Source organism: Ictalurus furcatus, chromosome 6 (assembly GCF_023375685.1).
Source record: "Ictalurus furcatus strain D&B chromosome 6, Billie_1.0, whole genome shotgun sequence".
Classification (NCBI taxonomy): domain Eukaryota; kingdom Metazoa; phylum Chordata; class Actinopteri; order Siluriformes; family Ictaluridae; genus Ictalurus; species Ictalurus furcatus.
In genome coordinates this window covers 8,980,207-9,002,754 of record NC_071260.1, presented here as the reverse complement: position 1 = coordinate 9,002,754, position 22,548 = coordinate 8,980,207, and the positions used below count along the sequence as shown (strand labels likewise).

At 37.0% G+C, this 22,548-nt stretch overlaps 1 protein-coding gene across 1 annotated transcript; it reads right to left on the bottom strand.

Annotated features, from left to right (window-relative positions):
* Window positions 1–450: 450 nt before the first annotated feature.
* Window positions 451–21,953, bottom strand: LOC128608594 (aryl hydrocarbon receptor). Its single transcript, XM_053626446.1, has 11 exons — window positions 21,469–21,953; window positions 17,856–18,037; window positions 9,047–9,147; window positions 8,382–8,471; window positions 7,727–7,841; window positions 5,752–5,891; window positions 5,453–5,655; window positions 5,229–5,338; window positions 4,874–5,015; window positions 3,036–4,764; window positions 451–1,320 (listed from the first exon to the last, which is right to left on the bottom strand). Exons 1-10 carry the CDS (start codon window positions 21,522–21,524, stop codon window positions 3,036–3,038), a joined length of 2,868 nt encoding a protein of 955 aa, XP_053482421.1. The 5' UTR covers window positions 21,525–21,953; the 3' UTR covers window positions 451–1,320.
* Between the last annotated feature and the right edge of the window lie 595 nt (window positions 21,954–22,548).

The following is a 22,548-nucleotide window of genomic DNA, read 5'->3' as shown; positions in this document are numbered from 1 at the left end:
AGTGGCCATCACAAAGACCTGACCTGCATCCCATTGAAAATTTGTGGATTGAACTGAAATAGTGTCTGGGCAAGGAGGCCCAGAAACCTGACTGAGTTACACCCGTTATGTCAAGTGGAATGGGCTTGTGAAAGGCTGCTCCAAGAGTTTGATTCAAGTTCAAGCAGTTAAAAGGCAACGACAACAAATGCGAACAAAGAGTATATGAACTTTTGACCCACTGAAAATCTGATATAGGAAATTAAAGCTGAAAAAGGTCTGTCTCTTAGCAACTTATAATTGAAATTACCTTGTATTGAAATAAAGTAGATGCCCTAACTGACTTGACACAGGAGTTGTATGGTTTTGTAAGTTTTTAGTTTACAGTGTATGTAAACTTTTGGCCTCAACTGTAAAATAACATAATACATTTTGGATTTTAGAAAAATTTTCAGACAGAATGAAAAATACTTCAAGTGAAACTTTTCTTTATATATACTGTATATAAAATGATTTCCATGATTGTATTTGGAAAATCTATTTCATTTGTGAAAAGTAATATCACAAAGTTAAAATGAATAAAAAAAAAGTGAATGATATATAAGTTTTAAGGTGAATATACATTATATAGAATATACATACAGCATAGAAGTGCGAAACAATTTTTGTAAATGTTACTGCGTCTTGCTGATAAAAATCATCTGTGCATTAAAAATATTGCTATTACGTTATCGATGTTATTTAAAAGACTGGTGGAGATCAAGTGTAGATAATTCTGTAGTATGTTATAAAAAAAACATGCAATAGAATCGGTGGAATACTATGGACGTTTTTTCCTCTGTGGACTTCACTCTGACATTATACAGAGTGAATATCATCAGATACCCTGTGAAAGTGGAAAACACACTGTGCTAAAGGAATATCCTTTAAAAGAAATCAAGAAAGCGAGCTAGATAACAACAACAACAAAACGCCAACCTGTCAAGTCACAAGCCATCAAACATCAGTCTAATACATTTCAAAATACAACTTGAAGATTCATTTCATTACAATGGCTCCAATTTGGACCGAACTTATTCCTACTATAGACAATGCTTAATATTAAACAATATCAATCAACTTTACTTCGTTGTTGTACTTGAATAACAATTGCGCAGAACATAGAGAACACAAGTACATTTCATTGCGGGGTCTATTTCAATGTTCAAACAAAGGAGCTCAGTAAGTTTTTTTCCGAGACCCGCGTGTCCACTAATGTCAGCTTCCTTTGCTGTTCTCAGAAAGTCCACTGACAAGGCGAGGACAGGAAATAGTGATGTCTTCAAAGTAATGGTCATTGGCCTGTAAAAGAGGAAAATGTGACAGTTTGTGATCAAATGATCATAGAGGCACATGAAACCTCTACAAGTCTATATTGGTCTATAGTGTCCTGACACTATACTCATGACAAAACCATTACTTCACTTATAACTTCGTTTTTTTAGAGATTACTTGCAATAAGTATTCATACTTTAAATTTAGTATGTACTTATCATATGTATCTGTGGCAGCCTGGAAAACCAGACAAAACAATGTGGGAATGTTTTTACTTATTCTCCAATTTTGCCTAGTCTTCTTGCAAAACAAAGTAAAAAAAAAAACCAAAAAAAAAAAACCACAAGACTAAAGATGTCTAAAACTTTGCTAGCTTAGTGTGATCTCCTTCTAAAAGTGAATCTCACACTTTGACCCAGGTAGTCGGAAGTGACCAGATTTTCTTGCAAGTAATCATTATTTAAAATGCTAGAATTGTCCTTGTGATTGAGGAAACATACTGTACTGTGCAAAAAGTCTTAGGCACATGCAAAGAAATGCTGTAGAACAAAGATGCCTTCAAAAATAGTGAAATAAAATCTTTCTACATTAAAACAAATACTATAAAGTGCAGTAAAGAGTAATAAATAAAACAAAATCAATATTTAGTGTAATGACCCTTTGCTTTAAAACAAAAAAAAAATAGCAGTCTCAGGTACAATTTGTGCAGTTTTATAGAAATGAGCTGCAAGATTCATTGAGCATTTTGCAGAACCAGACACAGTTCTTCTGTAGACTTTAACTGTCGCACTTGCTTCTTATATTTGTATCAAAACCCAGCAGCCTTCATTATGTTTATTTGTATGAAAAGTGGTCTCTTACATAATATGCTGCTTTCGTTACTGACATACAAACATTTTTCTGTAACATTTTAATTTTGTGCTGGAAAACTAAGGTTTGGAAATCTAAAATGTTTTTACTAAAAAAAAAAAAAAGACTTTTGCACAGTACCATATTTCAATAAAAACATCTAGAAAGAATGTTTTTAGAACTATGGATAGTAAAAATCTGAATATTTAATCATGTAATCAGTCCATACAGGATTTCACTGAGGGTTTTTGTGATTGTTGGGGTCAAAAATGCTTGATTTTCCTGTGGCCTTTTTCAAAATCTGTGATACAATTTGTGGAATTATTTGTGCTTTTTTTTTTTGAGGAAAACTACTTGAATTGGCAAAATTACAATTGGATGCAATTGTTTTGCATGGTCTTTCGCAGTGATGTTTGTTGGTAAACGAGACCTTTTAGCTGTACTCATGTTTGACGCAGGTGAATCGAAGAGGGCTTTGGCTGAATGTGATGATGTCACATGACGCGTCTTGGCCCAAATCTGTGGCAATTTTGAAAAACCACAAGCTTCTGCGAAATAACTGCGGAGTGTCCTTGATTTTGCGTTAATTTTTGCTATGGCAAAATCGCTAAATCCTGGCATTTCTCAAACTCTAATTGTTCTCATTCGTATAAATCTATTAACTCATGCGCCACTGCAAAACTATTTCCACCAAGTTCAAACAATTTGACTTCTTATATTAGGACATACTAAACAGTAGGCCCTCCAATGTAGAAAGAAACTTAACTAGAGCCTCCAGGTTCAAGGTTACCTGGAGTTCATTTTCCAAGTACAGCGCCTACCAATATCCTATGGACTATACAAGCTTCTACAAGTTAATTATGACATATTATAATTATGTGTGTTTTTATTACCTATACGTGTCCATTGCAGTCAAGGTATCTCTGGAAGACACTGTGACTGTCGAGAGTAGCAATGCCTGGTCCTATCTGGCACGACGGAGGACTGATGCAAGTATCCTCTTGTGGAATCGATGACGTGCCCACCAGAGGCTCACTGCACGCCCATTGAAAGTAACAGGATGCTTGCGGTGGACTCTGGTTGATGGGTAATGTACTCTTGCTACATGATGAGATGGTCACAGCCTGTGCTTGTGGATGCTGCTGATCTGCGTTTGTACTTAGTGGAGAGTGGTTCTCGAACATGCAGCTGCTGAGCGGTGAACACTCTTTAGATGACAGTCCATTCTGTGGTGACTGGTACACATTACTGATGAAGTTGATATGTTTATCATTGCAGCTCTGAGAGATCTCAGGCAGAAGATCAGCTGGAGGGAATCCAGGGGTCTCCAAAGTATGATAACAGCCCTCAGATGCAAGTCTGTTCTTGACTAGGCTGGCACAGGGCTGCTCTGGTGATGCATTTTGCCAAGCTTGGATCTGGCTTTGTTGGGGGAATTTTGAGAGATTTGAGCAGTTTATGATAGAGGAGACACAGTTTTTGGATGGGGTCAAGGAGAGATTATGGTCCCCTGTACTCATATTGTTCCAAAGATTTGTAGTTGTTTGGCTTAGTTTGTGAATATGATTTGGTACATGGTTCATTTGTGGATTTTTAGCGTTATTAGTAGGGTAGGACGCAAACTGGCAGTAGGATTCTGTACTTTCCAGCTTGGATGTTCTGCCATTCTCAGTGGGTTTCGGTGGCCCCCAACCATTGAAAGGAACAATGTTGAATATATTTTGTGTCACTTTTAATCCCAGATGCATCTCAGTCTGGGTGATCAGCTGTGAGACTTTGCTATCACGTGTGAACAGGCCAGTCTGTTCTGAGTGGGATGAGTTATTCAGGTGATCCTGGGATGATTTATCTGAATACCATGGGACTTTGTTTCCCATGGTAGCATCTGTACCAACAATTCTGTCCATTTGTTGCCCAGTCACAGCGATAGAGTTCAGTTTTCTATCAGCCTTTAAATCATTTTTGTCTGCTCCTTCGCTGTCGAAGTTGTAATGTGTGAAATCACAACCTGAATGCACTGTAGTTGCCGAATGTCCTCCAAATGGATCAGTTTTGATGGTGTTTGGTTGTGAAAGACAACACGTATTGTTGTCCTTGTATAAGGCATCCTCCACATAGGAGAATATGTCATTGGTGAGAATTTCATCCAGACTAAGTGGTTTGTCATTACCATTACTATCTTTGGTCATCCTCAAAAGGGCATTTTCCCACTCTTTCAGATCGGCCGTGTCCACTTCCATTTGCTGAAGAGCTGTGCACAGATCGCCATTGTGAGCCAACTGTTCCAAGGTGTCGATCATGGACCCAACAGTGTCCTCCTCATTCACAGTTTCATCTTGCACAGTATGATTGGGCACATTGAAGAGAGCCCAACTATCCGTGAAGGCATCATCTTCTGTAAATTGAGGTTTGGTGTCCTGATGATAGATGGACTTGTCCTGTTTTTGCATAGAATCAAGGATTGAGCTTGGAACCAAGGTCTTCTGGGTAACTCCATTTGTGTCTTTGAGATTTGTCATGTCAAGCATCGGACAGGTATCATAAAGCACTGCTTCTCCTGTGGTGAAGCTGAAGGGAAGCTGCATTCTCCTCTGGCGCAAATGCTCCTCTCCTTCCGCATTCCTAACGGGAAACAGAAAATAATTGAGCTCACATCTTAATTTCTATTTTTAAGCCTTTTACATATGTGCTTTGTAGGCTCCTTTTGGATTTTTAATTAATTCATACGTACACTAGGGCACGCTGACGAGCAATAATGAAGTCAGGACGTCCTCCTTTGTACACAAGCCTGGCATTTGCCTGCACCCAAACCCATCCTCCATTCTTGGTTAAAAGTCGGAAAACTGTCATTCCACTCTCACCTGTCTTTATCACTAGTATGGGATAAAGGGATTTTTTTTTTAAAATAACAACTAAACAAATTACTCTGGCACATTCACTTTGCTTAATCATGAATATGTACTTAGTATTAAACATTATGAATAACTGATTCACAAACAAGGTACAGACTTCAACACACAATGTAACATTGTTTTTTCCATACTGTATTATAAGATTTCTCTATCTAGACCTGGATATATACATACTTCTAACGTGATTATCGGCACAGTGCATCATATCCGCTGCATGAATGAACTGATATCCAGACCCCCTCATGCACAGCTCCATTTCTGTGTAACCCAACACAACTTTGCCCCTGAAAAGAAATAGGGTAGCTCAGTATTTCAGCTTGAATTAATGACTTGTGTAACAAAAATGAAGAAGAAGAAGAAGCAGAAGAATATGCCTTATGGAAAACTCTAGAATTTACCTGGAGTCAATCCCCATAGGAGTAAAGTCCAGTTTATGCTTGGTCTGAAATATTAGTGTCTTAGTACGGATCTCCAGAATAGCTGATGGCTGAACAGGAGTGGCAATGGCAAAAAGAGAAAGCTGAGGCTGGACTAGAGAACCATCCTCAGCCTTCCTATTCTGGCCAAGCAGGAACTTCAACCTTCCTTGAAAGTTCAGTTTCTAAAAAGTGAAACATAATGAATATTGAATATAACCTGTATTCAGTGAACACCTATAATATTTGTCTATTTAAATGGGAAAAATCCTAGATTGTACCAGAAACCCAGATGAGTTGTCCAGGAGGCATCGGAAGCGACATACAAAGCTCCTCTCTAGGAAAGATGAGTTTTCGGGTGGTATGTGCTGTGGGTCGTAGGTTACAATATTCCGTGTGATGTCACTGCTGTTCTGGGTACCTGGTAGGTGAAATATAATAAACAGTGACAAACTGATATACAGTGAACATCCTGTTGTTACAGCAAATGTCACTTTGGTTTCAGTACACTTTGTGACCTTATATGGTCTGGCACTTTAGCCAAAAAAAAAACACTTAAGCTTCACCATTCTCCTATAGTTTTTTTTTCCCCACAAAGTTTCTTGTGTAGTAGTGACATACGTTATAACTCCAAACCCTTAATTCTATCAGCAACCCAATCATCATTCAAAATGAAAGCACAACATAGACAGCCATGGCCAATTAACATCCTGTCAGAGGAGACCAGAAGCCTCAGTACGGCATGGCAGAGAAGAAAATATTAGTTTTCTTATAGTAAATGTTTTACTCAATTAGTTTAGTAAAAAGTAGGTACACAAAACAGGCTTAGTCTTGGTCTAATGTACTCGCTAGCTTTACGATGTGTAAATGTTCTGTCACAATTAAAAATAGTCATATTTCAGCAAATTTCAAATACCATTAACATGGAACGTTACAGATATTAGCTAGCTACATGCAGTGTGTTTAATAGAGTGCTGTAAAAACAAGTACTGAAATGAGTTAGTATTTTAGCATTACCAGTTCCATTGTCCAAAAGTCAATGTGTTTTTTGAATGTGTTTTTGGTTAAATGCCTGTAATAAGGTCTGTGGTAAACACAAGCTCAAAATATTTTCACGTTTTATTCTATGACATAAAACACATCAGTAAATACCCCACTTGTGGTTTTGTTAAACTTTTACATGTCTTGAAAAAGGTGGTTGATAGCAAGTGGCTAAATGGGACTACAAAGGTTGTTGGGGACATTAAATGTCATCACGCCGAACAGGAAAACTCATTTACTATATCCTTGTTGGGTTTATACTCCCACTCTTGCAAACTATTCCAACTTGTAGATTGATCAATTTATAGTATTTTCCAATTGTAGTGTTTTTTTTCTAATTGTAGTGGTATAAAGCTTAGCGGTGGTGAAATTGAAGTCCATTTGTGTAGTAGTGGTGTAGTTCGTTGATAACGTTAGCTTTTTTATTTCTGCCGATTGTATTTAGGCTTCATAATTCATAAAAGTTGTGTTTATTTGTGAAGACTGTCTTGATGAACAAAACATGTAAGAATCATAAACTTTTGTGGGCCTCACAGCTTATTTTCTGCAATAATCCAAAAGCCAATGGAAAGATCCTACTGGCTTTTTGTCGAGGGAAACAGGGTGACACTAACTTTTGGTATTTTGTGTTCTAATGCATTTTGATATCCTTTATAGCACAATTTAATCAAAGGTTTATAGAAAAAATATTATTTAAAATATTGATTGGTAAAATGTTTTCAAATAAAACGTTAAATAAAATATCTTGTTTAGAAATGACCCAGATTTGAAAGTGAAATATCTTGCATTGTAGATTGTAAAATATTTCAGAAATAATAAAACTTACTGAGTAGCATGTACAGTATGATCATAACATGGTCTCTATTGTTTAATAAAAAGAGAGAGACAGATAGAGCCTTAATAGATCTTTATACAACGAAACAGTACTTGAGTTTTCAAAATAATAAGCTTTTTAAAAACCCTCGGAATTTTGATAATGTCAATCTGAAGAAAACCTAAAGTGCAGGTTAAGGTGTAAATGTGCATTACACTTCTTCAGAGTTTTACTATCTGGAATGTCTCAAAGCGTCTCTCCACCCTGATAAATCCTAATAATACGACAGTCACAATGTTTTAAATGCTCTAGAACACAACAATATTTATTGTACATTGTCAAATAGAGAAAAAAAATAATATAAAACTAATCTATAACAAAGTAAATGAAGACTGACTAACCATCAGCTTCCACGTTTAATAGCGTTGGGTTCAGGGCAAAATGCAGTTGCCTTCGGAACATGGCTCTGTCGTCTATGTGGATGAACTCAAACACACTCTGGTGGATCATATCAGACTGCAAAATAAAGTGAAAAAAAAAATTAACAATAATTTTAAAGTGCATGAATAATGAAATTGGCTACAGAAGCTGTTCATGCATACCGACACGAATGGAAAACAGTTTCTATGTTGTGTGTGGTATTGTTTACAACATGGATACCTTTTGCAGAACACATTATTGGTCTACAGTGTCAAATAGTAAACAGTAAACCCCACACTTTCATGCGTGTTTTATTTATATATTTATCTATTTATCTAGTTATTTTATTACAATACATAGACAATACATACATAGTTCTAAATATCGCAGATACCTGACACGATTCTACAATACTGACATTCTGTTATAATTGCATAAAGCACATAGGATGCATCTAATCACAAATAAGTCAATGCAAATTCAATTCATGTGTGATCCAAGAGTAATTTTCATACCAATACCAGCACTCAATATCAGAGCTTCTTTTTAATTAAACTGTAACACCGTTCTCAAAAGTATAATAGCTAAGTCACCATTCAGTAATGTAACTGGTACACTGTATCTAGTGCCTCTCACCTGATGGAAGCCCAGGTAGTCCTGAATGGTTGGTGACGTGTAGAAGACATAACCCTCTGCAGTGACCACCAGTACAAAACCATTTAGAGCCTAGCGAAAATAAATGCAGTACAAAGAAAAGACAATGGTCTTGTAATAAATGTGATGGTACTAGGAACTGGCCCCTCTCGGAGATGCAGAAGCTTGCTTTACTATCTAGGTGTTGTAGTAAAAAGATATTTTCCTCTGCATACACTATAAGATCATTTAACGGTATATAAAACCATCTGACATTATAATATAACCACAGTCTCATGCTTGCAAATCAATTGGTTGTACAACAAATGTGAACGTTTTCACTAAGGAGACTTCCTGAGTACAGCAGAAACCAAGCAAAAGGAGAAATGACCAGACTGCATTGTTTGCTGTTGCTAAGCATGACTGTTCTTTCATAAACAGAGCCTGAACAAACTATCTTGTCATAACGTCCTCATTTTTTTTTTTTTTTTTTAGAAATGACCTGGAGTCACCTTCATCCACCTTAATAGCTCTGTATTGCTACTGAGTTATGCAACATGCACTATGTCCCAACTGCTGACTGTGAGCAATAAAGGGGATTGCATAAACAGATTATATGTCATTAAATAATCAAAATTTAGTCCTAGTGCTAATATACAATCAATCACCTGAAGGAGAAGGTCCCCCTCTGAGAAGCCCATGGTATCCATTTTGCTTGTGTCTAAACCGTTCACTGTGAGAAACTCCGAACTGTTTTTCTTCATGGTGGCTGTAATGGAGAAAAAGGACAGCCTGCATCATCATTGCTCATTGCTACAAATTTTAAGTTAACCAAATACACTAAACACATTTCATGTTGGATTTAGCTCATTTACGCAAACTGACGTATATCATGCAAGGTTATGGTTATGGTATATGGTGGCCTGTAAGTGGCGCAAAAAAACCCCAAAAACATTAACAAACCAAAAACGCAACAGCAACTTCAGAAACACAACAACCTTAACTCAAAGGAACGGGAGAGTCCTTATTGAAGATTGCATGCTCGCTGCTGATTGGTTATAGCACGTCGGTCTGAGAGGCTGTGGAAAACTGACAGCTACAGGATGTTTACAGAGACATTATGAACCTAAATGAATCTACTGGGTTATTTTTGTCCTTTTTTTAAAAAAAATAGATGTTTGTTTTTAAAATTAGATGATGTCAACTTTGCATGGAATTAATGAGAATGCAAATGCTGAATACCTGCCTAAAGGAAGCAGAGTTACTGAGTAGAAAAAAAATAGCACAAGCAACTTCGATTGAAATCTTTGTTTCCCCGCTAAGCTAACTATTGTATAACAAACTGAAAAAGTGCATTTTTTTCCCTTGTGCTAATCAAGATGTTTCCTTTTCTGTTTTCAGCGAATACTGACATGTTTTTAGTTGTGTTGTTGCGTTTTGGCTTTGGTTTGGTTTATGTAATGGCTCTATTTAACTATATAACTTCATGCTGCACAATCAATGGTTGCAGCTCCCAATAGTGTTTAAAGTTGTCCTTTTTCTCAAGGTAATGTGAACGATGTGAACATAGCTTTTTTTTGCTTTCATTTGAACAGACTGTGCTTATATGACTTTTTTTTCCCCTTTTTTGCTCCACTGTATCTCGATCATTTCTTAGAGGGTTTGAACATGTGTTACAACCCGCTATCTTTGGGATGGGAAGTTTTTTTTGTGTGCATGTCCGAACTCCCTCCCAGAGTTTCCAGCCTGCCTTGCTCCCGCCTCCCAGGATGACATCACTAAATGGCGACCATGTTTAAAGAGGACGAGGAGTGAGAATGGGGTGGGATGTTGGAGGTGGTTACATGTGTGGTGGTGGTTTAAAGTGTATGTTTGGTTGTGCTGCTTTATGCTATATTCTGACTGCTGTTCTGATTTTTGGCTTTGGTTGTCCCTGTACCTGTTTTTGTGCATTCTATCCACCACTGTATATATGATTCACTTGGTTCACTGGCAGTAGGGGTGTGGCTGCCATTTCTTTTGGGAGAGGGTCCTTTTGTCTCTGTTTTTTTTTTGCTTAGGGAGTTAGGGAAGTGTCCTTGTATCTTCTTTCGTTTCCTTTTAGGTAACGTCTATTCCATACAACATCTATTTCTGATTTCAGATTTCATAATTTTAGATTCAGCATTACTACAGTGTGGTAGTTGTATAGGGTCAATGCTTTATAGTAATAACTCTTTTATAAAAATCAAGCCATTGCTACCCAAATAAACATTTTATCTGAGTACTATTAATCTTGTTTTGCCCAATAATCCTACAGAAATTAAATAAATAAATAAATAAATAAAATAAAGAAGGTAGATATGCTTGTATCTGGATTCTGTGTCAGGCAATATTTCAAAGTTATATTGAATTTAATGCAATTTGTAACTGTATAACACTAAGACATTGTCACAAAAAACTCTCTGAGACAGATAACACAAGGAAAGAGCAAACAGTATTAAATGTGTTAAAATACAAAATGTTCAGCAGAAGCATGTTATGAATATTTATGATTACAGCAGGAAGTGCAGGTCTATAGAAGTGCAGGTCTATAGAAATAACCACTTGGTACTCTGGGCTTCCTTATTCGTATTGGTATACCTATACCTGTATCTTAACATGTTTCTCCAAGCCGCTATCTCTTAGATTTCCCATATGGACGATGGCTTTGGGGCAGACCTAAATCATGCATAACTAGCAATGTAGATAGACAATGAACAATGTGTCAGTTCTTTCCAATGACACTACAAAGTGCTGTGAATTTAAAGGAAGACCACACTACAAAATCTGTCAGTTGATTTATGAAGTCAAATTAACTCGTAGTTCCCGGTTCTGTGATGGTTATTTTATCTGAGGATATTCTCGGGGCAGTAGCAACGCACAGCAATGCACACAGTTAATCTGGATGGTTTTAAATGGTTTACTATTACACTTTTGTTCTTTTGTTGAGTCCTTCTTCACAAACTATGAAATAGCAATCTGACTAAACTGAAACCAAGGCAGGCCCTTATCCTAAAGGCACACATAGCACATAGTCAGTGAACATGAAACTGCCTTTGAATGTTTTGTGCTGGTTTTGACTATTGTCACGTGTTTTATCAATATGTCCTCACCATCCTGAGTAAAAACATTTAAAACACCAAGATTGGATAACAGCCTAAATCATGCCCTATCACTGTAAAAGCCTGTTTCATTGAACTAATCGAATCAAGAACTTGTATTGCTACATGATCAGCAAAACCATGCAATAGTTTTTTTCCCCCTGAATTTCCAAAGTTTCTCCAGAAAACACACAAACCACATTCACATCTTGGCCCCATCATCCACCACAATTTTAATCTTAAACTAAGCTTTTGTTTCATGTCAAAGGAACCATGCACCATCTGAGACAGAAAGGCATGTTCAGACTTGCACGAGTTGCTCTGGGAGACTGAATAAAGACAAAGACAGAGGAGAAAAAAAAACCCTCATGTACGATTTACCAAACTAACTCGCTGTTGTTGAAACCAGCAATCTAAAAGGTGGCCCTGCTTTAAATAACGTGCAAACACGCTTATTCCATGAGCAAGCGTAGTTAGTCAATAATATGATGCGTCTATATTCAGTAGTTAAGTAAGGGTGAGGGAAAACAGCAGGCAGATCTCTGCAGGGAACGAAGGCCAAGTAAAAAAAAAGAGCCTGAAACAAACAAAGCTCTAGTGGAAGCAATGGAAAAAAAAGATGTGTAGGATTCAGCTTTTGGAGTAAAAAAATATGGCTTGTGTGTGTGTGTGTGTGCGCATGTGTGTGTGTGTGTGTGGACAATAAATGAGACAATAGAGAGCTAATGGGTAGCAGCCAAACAGTTGCGTGACTAGAGTAGACGGCCGGAGCAGGGAGAGGCCACATCCTGGCCTTTTCCTGCGGCAGCTGTTCAGATAAGGAAGCATTCTTGTCAGCGGTGCTTACAGAGGCCCGAGGGACCCTTGCAGGAGAGACATGAGTGTGTTGATTGCAGTAAACATTGGGTCCCCAACCATTAACCTCACACTCATTGGTGCTCAGTCCAAAAGCTGATCTGCAAAATGAAGTTTTTCCCAAATCTGGCCTAGTACACATTTTTTCATACAATGTTCAGGGTAAGTTTGCTTACAGAGAGACTGGAAAAAGAAATGTTGCTTCAGGCAGAACATTACAAACTTTGTATGTACTCCCAACAACATTCATTCAACATTCAACAGAAATAGAGTATGAAACTGTTGAAATGCAGTTATAAAACAGTGTAAAACTGCAAAACCTGCAAAGAGCCTGAATTCAAGGATACTAACATTGAGACTAATCAAAAGACTACCATATGTGGCTGCAATATGACTACAAATGCATCTGCTTAAGGTGCAATATTTGGATATATGGATGGTCAATATGTTGTGTGTTATGTTGTCTGGGATATGTGTATTGTAAATTGTGTTGAATGCTTACAGAGAAAATGGGCAGCTAAATCTGTTGGTAAATTAGACTATTTTGAATAAAATGGTATAACTAGTTAACTACTTAGCTAAGTTGCAAGTCACTTATGCAATGGTACAATGCATATATATTTTTATTTATTTATTTATTACAAATGCCATATTTATAGTTAATGCATGCTTAAAATGCTCAGAAGGCCAAACTGAGGTAAGCAAGATTTTGATGTTCCAGTATCTCACAATGTTTCTCACAACCTGTGGAAAGACCGGGTGTACAGTAGTTAGGGGAAGGTTGAGTTGCAGTCTCATGCGCAAAAGCTCAATCTATTGTACATACAAGTTATGAGAAAAGGTCATCTTGTGGTCATGTGGTCATCTTCTTGGCCATGTTTATTTGACAAAACAAACCGAACTCACTAGCTAGAAGTCTGGCTTGCAAGACTACAGTATGATGTGAGTGATGATGGAAATGGATGGTGGTGGTTTGGGGGTGTTTGTGTGAGATCTAGGATGTTTATTCTGTACATTGCAAAGTTACACACCAAATTCAGGAACAGCGAATAATGAGCAGGGTTGGAGAAGCTTTACCAGGTCTTTCAGGTTTTTTTCTGTCCACATTTATCGTTATTACTGCTTCCCTGCTCTTAAATTGCTAATTTGCATGTTGCAGGAGTCTGCAATATTAGTACTGCAAAATGCAATCTTACAATAAATATCAGGTCTCATCACGCCTGTTTGTAAATAAGAAATATTACAGGAAGTGAATACAGTATCTCCAAATGAATGATAGGAAATTAATTTATTATGATCTGTTAACACTATTCAAACATGGAAATCCTGCCCTCAGCACCTTCAAAGGAAATCCGGACCTTTCTCCTATGGATATGAGACAAGACCACGCTCGACTTCTGCTTTCCAATTACGAGAGAGGAAGTCTATGCAAGCTATAAGTTGAACATCAGATGAAGACTTTAACTGATCGTTTCATCTGACAGTAAATAAAGAGGTTTCTGGTTTAATTCAAAGGGTATGCTATTAAAATACATCTTATATGTGTGTGAATAAAATGGCACTCCTGTTTTAAAAAAAACAGTCCAGATTTTATTATATTTTTGACCATTTGTTTGCGGTCCAAGTTAAAACAGATTCACCAGGTTCTTTCTTGAGAAGGGTGTCTGTAGAGAGTTGGGCAATAATAAAACATATTTTATGACTACGCCTTTAATCTGATTGCTTAAAATTGCTTAGCTCATGGATTACACACACTAGCATGCACTTACTCTGGTTTTACTCACAATCTAAAGCACAGCAGGTCCTTTGAATAGGTAGAGAATAGATGACTCCTGCAATCAGTTCTGAGGCATATCGCAAAATTTTGAGACTTGTGTTCACTTTCTATGAATCAGTCTTCTCTATCATTACTTCGATGAAAGATCTATTCATCAGTTCTATGCTCTATTCAATTCTGTTTATGCACATAAACAGGAACAAACCAGTCCACATTCCAAAGGTAATTTCACCAGAAGGAACTGGTGGCGCTCACTGTTTTTCTACCAACCACTTTCCAAAAAATTCTAGCACAAGCGTAAATAAGTTCCAACCTCTCCATCAGGTGGTAGAGTATATTTGCACATTTTGAAAGTACGGTTTAACAGAACAAGCTAGAACCCTTCATTTATTTGCACCCGGCTCAGATCCACACAAGCCCTGATGTGTGCTTGCTTATCTGGATTCCGTAGAGGCCCATCTTTCTCCACTGAGGATTTTGCTCGCCTGATCTTTATCATTTTCCAAGATGATAATCAAAGGCTTGAGAAAAGGAACCGATGTGCTGGCGTCATTACGATTTAAAACAAAGATGGTCTAGCCCAATATATGTCTAAATTTAGACGCCAGGATCTGATAATCCGGCAGTTTGCATGGGGGTGGAAGGTTGTTTTGATAGGTGCACATTTGCTAAAAATTAAAGGGCTTTTTGGTGCCTTGATTGATCACTGTGTCTCAGTGAAATCTGAATAAAGTATGTGACCCTCAGAGAAAGTACAAAAGCCCCAAATCATAAAGTAAGGATTATCAAAAGACATTATAAATGGTTGTTTTAGCTGGTTCAGTTTCCAATTTCCAAAGCAAAGATTTAGCTCTTAACTAATGGTTCAAACATCTGTTCCTAGTCAGATCTTGAGGTGTAAACTCTCCCCTCCTTAACAAGAGGTGCATTTTTTTCTACACAGATCCACTTTGCGTGCTAAGCATTTCCTCAATCGCTCAAGGAGGAAAATATTTGTGTTGGAATGTCATTGTGTCATTGTGAAACCGAATGAAAAGTTGCAAGACGACGTCTTTGAGCGTTGTCCATGTGCAGCTCTAGATGGATCACAGCCAAACCTGTTTTCTTTGTACATTTTCAAAAACACATAATCATGCACATTTAAACTCAGTCAGAGGAATACAAAGACAATGTGCAGAACCACAATGAATCACATTCAACTGTGTACAAAGGCTTGTAAGGAATCGGCCTGGAATCACAATACAGCAATCTGATACTGGACAGTTTACAAAATGTCAGCCATTTTAAGTATTGTTCATTTAAATGTTTGCACCTAGCCAACACAATCAGAAATCTTTGAAACCACTCACTTAATCATTTGCAGGTGAAGTCTACGTAATATTGCATGACAAAGTGTAAGATCCCGGATACAGAACTTCTCATGACAGTTTATGAAAAAGTTGTTTGAAAAACATCTATGTGTGGTTCTTCTGGAAGTTTCCTTGGGATGAGTATGGACCTGAAAATGTTCAGTGAGTCAAGCTATCATGTTTCCACTGATGGTTATCTTTGATGTACTATACAGTATACTGAAATAAAAAGTGCCTCCTAGCACTTAATTTTTTTTTTGATAGCATGCCTACCTGTAAAAAGGTTTGAAGTTGCTGACACTAATAGCACTTTTTGAGTAAATGATGAATTATGGGCAAAGAATTGGAACAGAAGTCTGCTTCTGCATCACTCAACAATTAACACTGTAACACAATGTGATCATGTGAACATTCTCAACATAGGAACTCTGATTAGATAGTATGGATTTCCCATAACACATAATCATCTCTTGCTGCTTGTTAAGCCAAAGACAAGATAAGAATAAAGGATAAGCGAGCAAAGTTTTTATGGGACACGTAATAATTAAGAACCTCTGATATCAGCAAGACGTCTTCTAGCAATATTTACAGCATGTGCGATTACGCTCAGGTTGACACAACTCTGGAAAAATGAATGTTGGTGCGCCAGATTAAGCGAATGTTAAGTATGAGTGGAAGGAATTTGCTCTCATATAGTTTGGAGCAGACTCCAGACTCAGATAAACCTCTTGCTCTCCTATTGACTGGCCAAGAGCTACTTATAGAGTGCTGCACAAAACAGATCACTTTACTGATTAGCGTGAAACCAGCTTGAGGCTTTGTCCGTGATGCTTCTGCATGTTACCAGACGTTCATTGGCGGTTAATTTGCTGAACACAGGACGCTTCGTGTGGCATGCTCATACATAAAGTGCGAAATGAGGAATAGGGTAAGACACTAGGGGTGTCATGAATGCAGGGAGGAGTCAAAGCATAAGGATTATCAACATCTTAAGTGCAAACTTCCAGGCACTGGAAGAAGAAACAAAAACAGTCTAGCTCTTGTGTAAATCATTTGCATGTGTTACATAAATAATGTTGTTGTTTTTTTGTTTTTTTACGGCATGGCCAATCAGTATAATTCAAAATTGCTAGTTATTCTTAATGTGCTTCATTTCAGGCAAATGTCCATCAATGAAATAGATCAGTTTTGAAGGAATTTTTTCTCTAACCATAGACTAGGCCCTATAAGGTGTGGTTAAGATGTGTAGTTAAGCACAAGAATAGAGAGACAGCCCAGCCTTTTTATGAGTGGTTCATGACTGAATGAAGCCAAATGATTGACTCAATGGCATTTCGTATGACTAATCGCTTTGATGCAAGATAAAAGATGCTCATGTATGTTCATTTCACTGGCATAGTTATTTCAATAAGCCACGTGTTTCTCCTTTGTTCAGTACATGTTTGGCATCAATTTATTCTAATCCTGGCCAAACAGATTTTTATCATAATATATCTAATGGCAGTGTATCGCTGTGTCTCGGAATATGGATAGATTTGCTGCGAGGGCCAATGGATAGAAATCCAGTAAAAGAATTAAAGGTCGAACTGTCTAGACATTTGGTCATTATTTCAGGTCATGCATGGCATTTGTCTCATAGCAGATGTTCATTTCTGATATGAACTTGTTTGATCTTTAACAGTTTAGGAGCCACCAGTATAAGTCATGAGGATGTGCTCCTGGTTTGTTAAATCAGATTCTCCACATGCTAATCATTCCTATGCACAAAATATTCATCTTGATGGCCGCCATAGTCACTATATACCCAGTAGAGTGTCATGACATCATTACAACATCTGTAGATTCTGCTTGGGATAACAGTCTAAGGGGAGAAAAAGTCTTTCTTCAGGGTTCTTTGGACAGTTAGAGGTTCTATTTTGAACTGTTTCTGTAAAAGAAACAGTATGTCTGAAAGTGCAATCAATTTGGATGTTTTTTTTTTCTTTTTTGAGCCATGCCGGAGTGTATAATGGAGGATTTCCAGCGTTTTTATAAAATCCCACAATGCATGGTGATGGGTTAGTATCCAAAGGGCAAACTGAAGAACCCTGTAGGCTGCTCTATGGAGCCTAGTACCATGAAATGTTTTGTAACTTAAATCACAATGGAAACACATCTGGACTCGATTACAATGATGACCTGAGCTGGAGAGTGTTTCAAAAATGATTTCCTTGTTTCCTTAGATTAGGTTACTGACTTGAGTTAGGTCATGACCCTAAAGCAAACACTTTATTCCTTATAGTGACCGATAAACATTACAGATTTCGGATTGAACAAAAACCACACTGACACTGTCTACTTTTATTCAAATAAAACAAACTGGTTTCAAACTAACCATTGAAGAAGCTCTTCACTTTCAGGTAGCCCACGCTCAGACGCAGGACTGACAGTTTGTCCAAGCGAGTGCACACGTTCTCGGAGAACGGCAGCATGTTGGTCAGCCTGTCCAGTTCGCCGTTCAAGCGATCCCTGTGCCTCTTCGATGGATTGGACTTGGTGGCATCGGTAGCGGGTTTCCTATTGAAGGAAAATGAAAGCAGGACTTGTTTTAAACTAGAGAAACTTGACAAATGCATATCCAACAACATTTGTGGGGGTAAAAACACAAATTAAGACAAAGCCATCATAAACAATGACTAGAATAAATAAGAGATTAGAATTGCGTGACCTAGAATTGCAGTGTTTCTAGGATTTTATTTTATAGTTGTTTATTTATATTTTATTACCTTCCAAAGTAATTATAGACACATAGACTTGTTCAAAATTTAAGGGTTAAAATCTGTGTATAAACCTTATATCAGTCAAAAAAAATAATCAAACATAAAATGGACTGATGTTTTGGATTTTGGCTACTTTGTGTCTCTGAACAAAAAACAGAAACGTCAGGATTATCAGCTACCATGAAGTAGAGTAAGTTGAGTTCGACTTACTTTGTAAGTGTGGAAGTTTGAACTCATAATGACATAATTTTCTCATAATGACCGTCCAAATCAAACTACCAAGTGGGAAAAAACCACGCACACCTCCACACGTCTTTTGTTAGAAACAACCTATCCAGCTAACTCTGATGAGTGATGTATATTTACCTCCTCAAAACAACGAACTTTATAGTCAACGTTAGAGATTTATCAAGTGAATATGTCTTTGTATTGATTGATTTAAAGTAAATACTTGTATATATACAGTATAACTCATTTAAAAGTAAGGGGTGCTACTTTGTTTGTTATTGATGCTGTGAGCGGCCATGTTGATTTGACGTCACTTGCTGATCTTGGTTTTGAGAAGACCACCGAAGAGTTTTCGTTGGCTTTTCCTAGTCAGAAGTTTAGTTTAGAGATTTAGTCAAATGCAACATAAGTAAAGATGTCAACACAGGCTTCATTTTGAGGTGTCCCATTTGGAATACTATGAAATCATGTGACACACAGTGCACATCTATCGTAGACTATAGTCTTTCTATTATAATTATAGTCATTATAGTGTTTTCAAAAATGGACTGTCTGGGTTTTTTTTTTTTTTACATCCAACCATCATCCATATAGAAAAGGTTAGCTTTCATATGTGTACAGTCTGGTATTTTGTTGCAGTTTAATGGTATAGTTTTATAATTGTAGTGTAACATACTGTAAGAATCATAAGGACTTGGAGTTTTCTTAGGATATTGTGTGTTGTGTGAAAGTGTGCTCAGAGACAAAGAAGCAATAGATCTTGGTTATAATAATCTACATGGTGTAAATGTGTATTTTTGAGAAAGCCACCTCTCTGTGTGTGTTGTTGTGAACTGCTACTCTCTAGCCTCCACCATCCTGACAGTGTCCAACCAAAGCAACGTCTATTTGGGAAACATTAAACCTCCTCTCCTCAAAGCCACATCAAAAACCACTCCCCGACTTCCTCCATGCTAATAATGGGACTATGTTTAGACTGGCAAGACTGTATTTGTCTTTGAACATGCAACGTTCTGTTCAACGGTTCATTAATAAAATGTAATGCAAACAAGTAGGCGAAACATAATTACACACGCTCAGAACGCAATCGAGCACAGGTGTTGTCAAGATGTGCTATGGCTACGCTCTTCTGGTTTAAAATTAAACATGCGTGCTTGCGTCGAGGTTGTGAAGTCCAACAGTCTTCGCCATTTGCAAATGATCTTAGCCTGGCTGGCGCCCAGTACTGGCCTGCTAAATATGAATCACTCAGATGAAATGTGAACTCATCACACATCAACCATGTTACACATCTAAAACACATGTAGCAATCGTCACCGAGATAAATTCGCGAGATGAGGTTTTATGTGATAGACCGAAAGGAAGAAATGAGGTGGTCCACATTACATGTGTAGTATCAGTTTCAGTCTAGTTACAGATATGAAACAGTATGATAATATTTAAGAATCTTTAAGTAATATAGCATACACAATCCTAAAATCAACAACCAAAACTATAGGGCATTCAAACATACAACATTTTCACAGCAGTGAAAACAAATCAATGCCAGCTAGGTTCATGTAAAAAAGAAAAAAAATAAACAAAATACATAAACAAAACCAGAAGCACATAGTATAACAAAAATGCAAGATTATAGAAAAGACTGTATAAAACAGCAGAATCTGCAAAACTCCACATTCCACATTTAATGTTTACTCCTTACATTTATGAATATAACACTTTGTTTAAAACACTTTGGTTAAAATATTTCCAGTTCTCTTTCATAATGAGTTAATGTCTGAGGTAATTATTATTATTATTATTATTATTATTATTGTGCAATGATACTATATATACATACTTGCATCAGGATAAGAACCTTATCCTGGTCTATTACTGTTTATTACAAACCAGAGCAATATAGCTGCATGAACATAGTAACAGTATGTTGATAATAAGGTAACATTAGGGTAAACAAACACACACACACACACACACACCTATCTAAATAGGAAAGTTAACCCATCACCCTCAGAGTTGTAATATCTTTAAAAAATGTAGATTCATTGTTTTGTTTGTTTGTTTGTTTTTAATAAAATCCATGGATTGCTAAACGTGATAAGGATGCAGTTGGATTGTAACTGAAAACCTTTTGATTGTGTATAAAACCCTGAGCATATAAAATCAGCATATTCTATATTCATAGTAGCAGAATGTATCTTTAGCTGAGCTCGTGTTTCCTTTACATACAGTAGACGATAATAATGGCGATAATGAGGCAGAGCCTTGTGCGCAGGCGCAGTAGCAGATTCTCGACTCGCGTGCGTTTCACTCATTTCTGGGGTTGCTCAGTTCGTTTCGTGTGAACAACTTTTTTTCTTTTAAGAAGAAAAAAAAACAGAGCGGGTCCTAAAATATGTCAACAGAGGGGTAGTGGAGAGGGAAAAGAGCTTTCCCACATTAAAAAAAGAGAGAGAGAAATGGGTGGTGAGGGTGGGGGTGTAGTGTATATCAGATTACACTAACATACTTGAGGCCAGAGGAGCCCGGCTCTTCCCCCTCCCTCTCACGAGCATCGCGTGCGAGCAAAGCTCCTGCTCTCGAACTTCGCTCGTGCCCAAATCCTGTCTTGTTCACTACATAGGCGCCCTAAACACCAAATGAAATAATGGTAGCTACACAATGCGGAGCGCACTAAATATCTAGTGGGGTGCGATTTAGGATTTCTAGTCACTCTTTGAGGATTAACAATTATGCTCAATTATATTATGAATGGCAATAATAATAATAATAACAGTAATAATAATAATAATAATAATAATAATAATAATAATAAACAGGTTTCCCAATCAAAACAAATAAGCAAACAACAATGTGGCTCACCACTTTATAGCTTTACAGCCTACTATTGCTACCTGTTGATACATGTTTACAGCCTACTCACTTAAAAAAAAAAAAAAAAAAAAAGAGCACATTTTCTATCAGCAAAGCATGTTTTATAATATAATTAACACAACTTACTGTTTTTGGACAGGCTTCTTCCTCTTCTTGCCTGCATACCTGTCGTTATCCAACATTGTCACACTTTAGAAACACTCCAGCAGCTACCTGGGGGAGAAATCCGTCAAGGTGAAGTGGAAGTCCAGCTGTGAATAAAACTCCTGAAGTGTCCGAGGTCCAAAGTCATTAGAGTTTTGTTTTTTTTTTTTTTTTTTTTTAAGGAAATTTAAGGTGTTGGAGAGCTGAAAAGACGTCTTTAAATGTTACACACGCTGAATATGATGTTCCGCCTTTAGTCTCCAATCAGAGCTGACATTTAAAACCAGCAGCAGCAACAACAACACACAAACACATTGAAATCCTTTGGACATATAATAATACTAATAATAATATTATTATTATTAATAATAATAATAATAATAATAATAAAGAAAGCGACTCAATCCAAATCCTGTCAGTGTGTTTCAACTTCAATTTGGACACAGTCACACACACTATGCTGGCAGGTAGTGTGAGCGCGCGCGTGTGTGTGTGTGTGTGTGTGCGGCTTTAGGCATGGGGCGTTTCAGGAAACTATACTACTTTTTTTTTCTTTCTTTTTTTTTAAGGTGGACTGTAAAGAGCCGCACACTTGAAAAAACGCAATCAAACATTCGTGTGTGTGTGTGTGTGTGTGGGTGGGTGTGTGTAAATAAAATAAAAAAACATAACTGACTGCTATACCCTGCAGAAAATCTAATGGTTTTAATGGTTATAATGTGAATTGTATTGGTTTTAATGGAAAGTATAATGGTCATTGTGAGTCTCTACTGGTAATTTGTTGGGTTCTATTGCTGGCATGTTTATGTCTAGTGGAAACCAATACAAACCATTAAATCCTAATAGAATATGGCCCAAAACACACTACATTTACTAATGGTTTTAATAGTAGTCGTAGTGGAAACCATTAGAATTTCTGGTTTCTGTTGTTTTTTCAGCATCCATACATATATATATATATATATATATATATATATATATATATATATATATATATATATATATATATATATATATGCGTTTCTTAATGGTTTCTCTTTTGTAAACAAATGCTACCCAGTT

Bases quoted from the DNA above. Each gene is read 5' to 3' on its own strand.
- LOC128608594 (XM_053626446.1), bottom strand. From the start codon at position 21,524: ATGTTGGATAACGACAGGTATGCAGGCAAGAAGAGGAAGAAGCCTGTC. The intron at 5,339-5,452 runs GTAAATTCTAGA...ATTTCTTTTCAG, and splicing joins CCTATGGGGATTGACTCCAG to GGGCAAAGTTGTGTTGGGTT. The intron at 4,765-4,873 runs GTACGTATGAAT...GTTTCCCGTTAG, and splicing joins GCTCGTCAGCGTGCCCTAGT to GAATGCGGAAGGAGAGGAGC.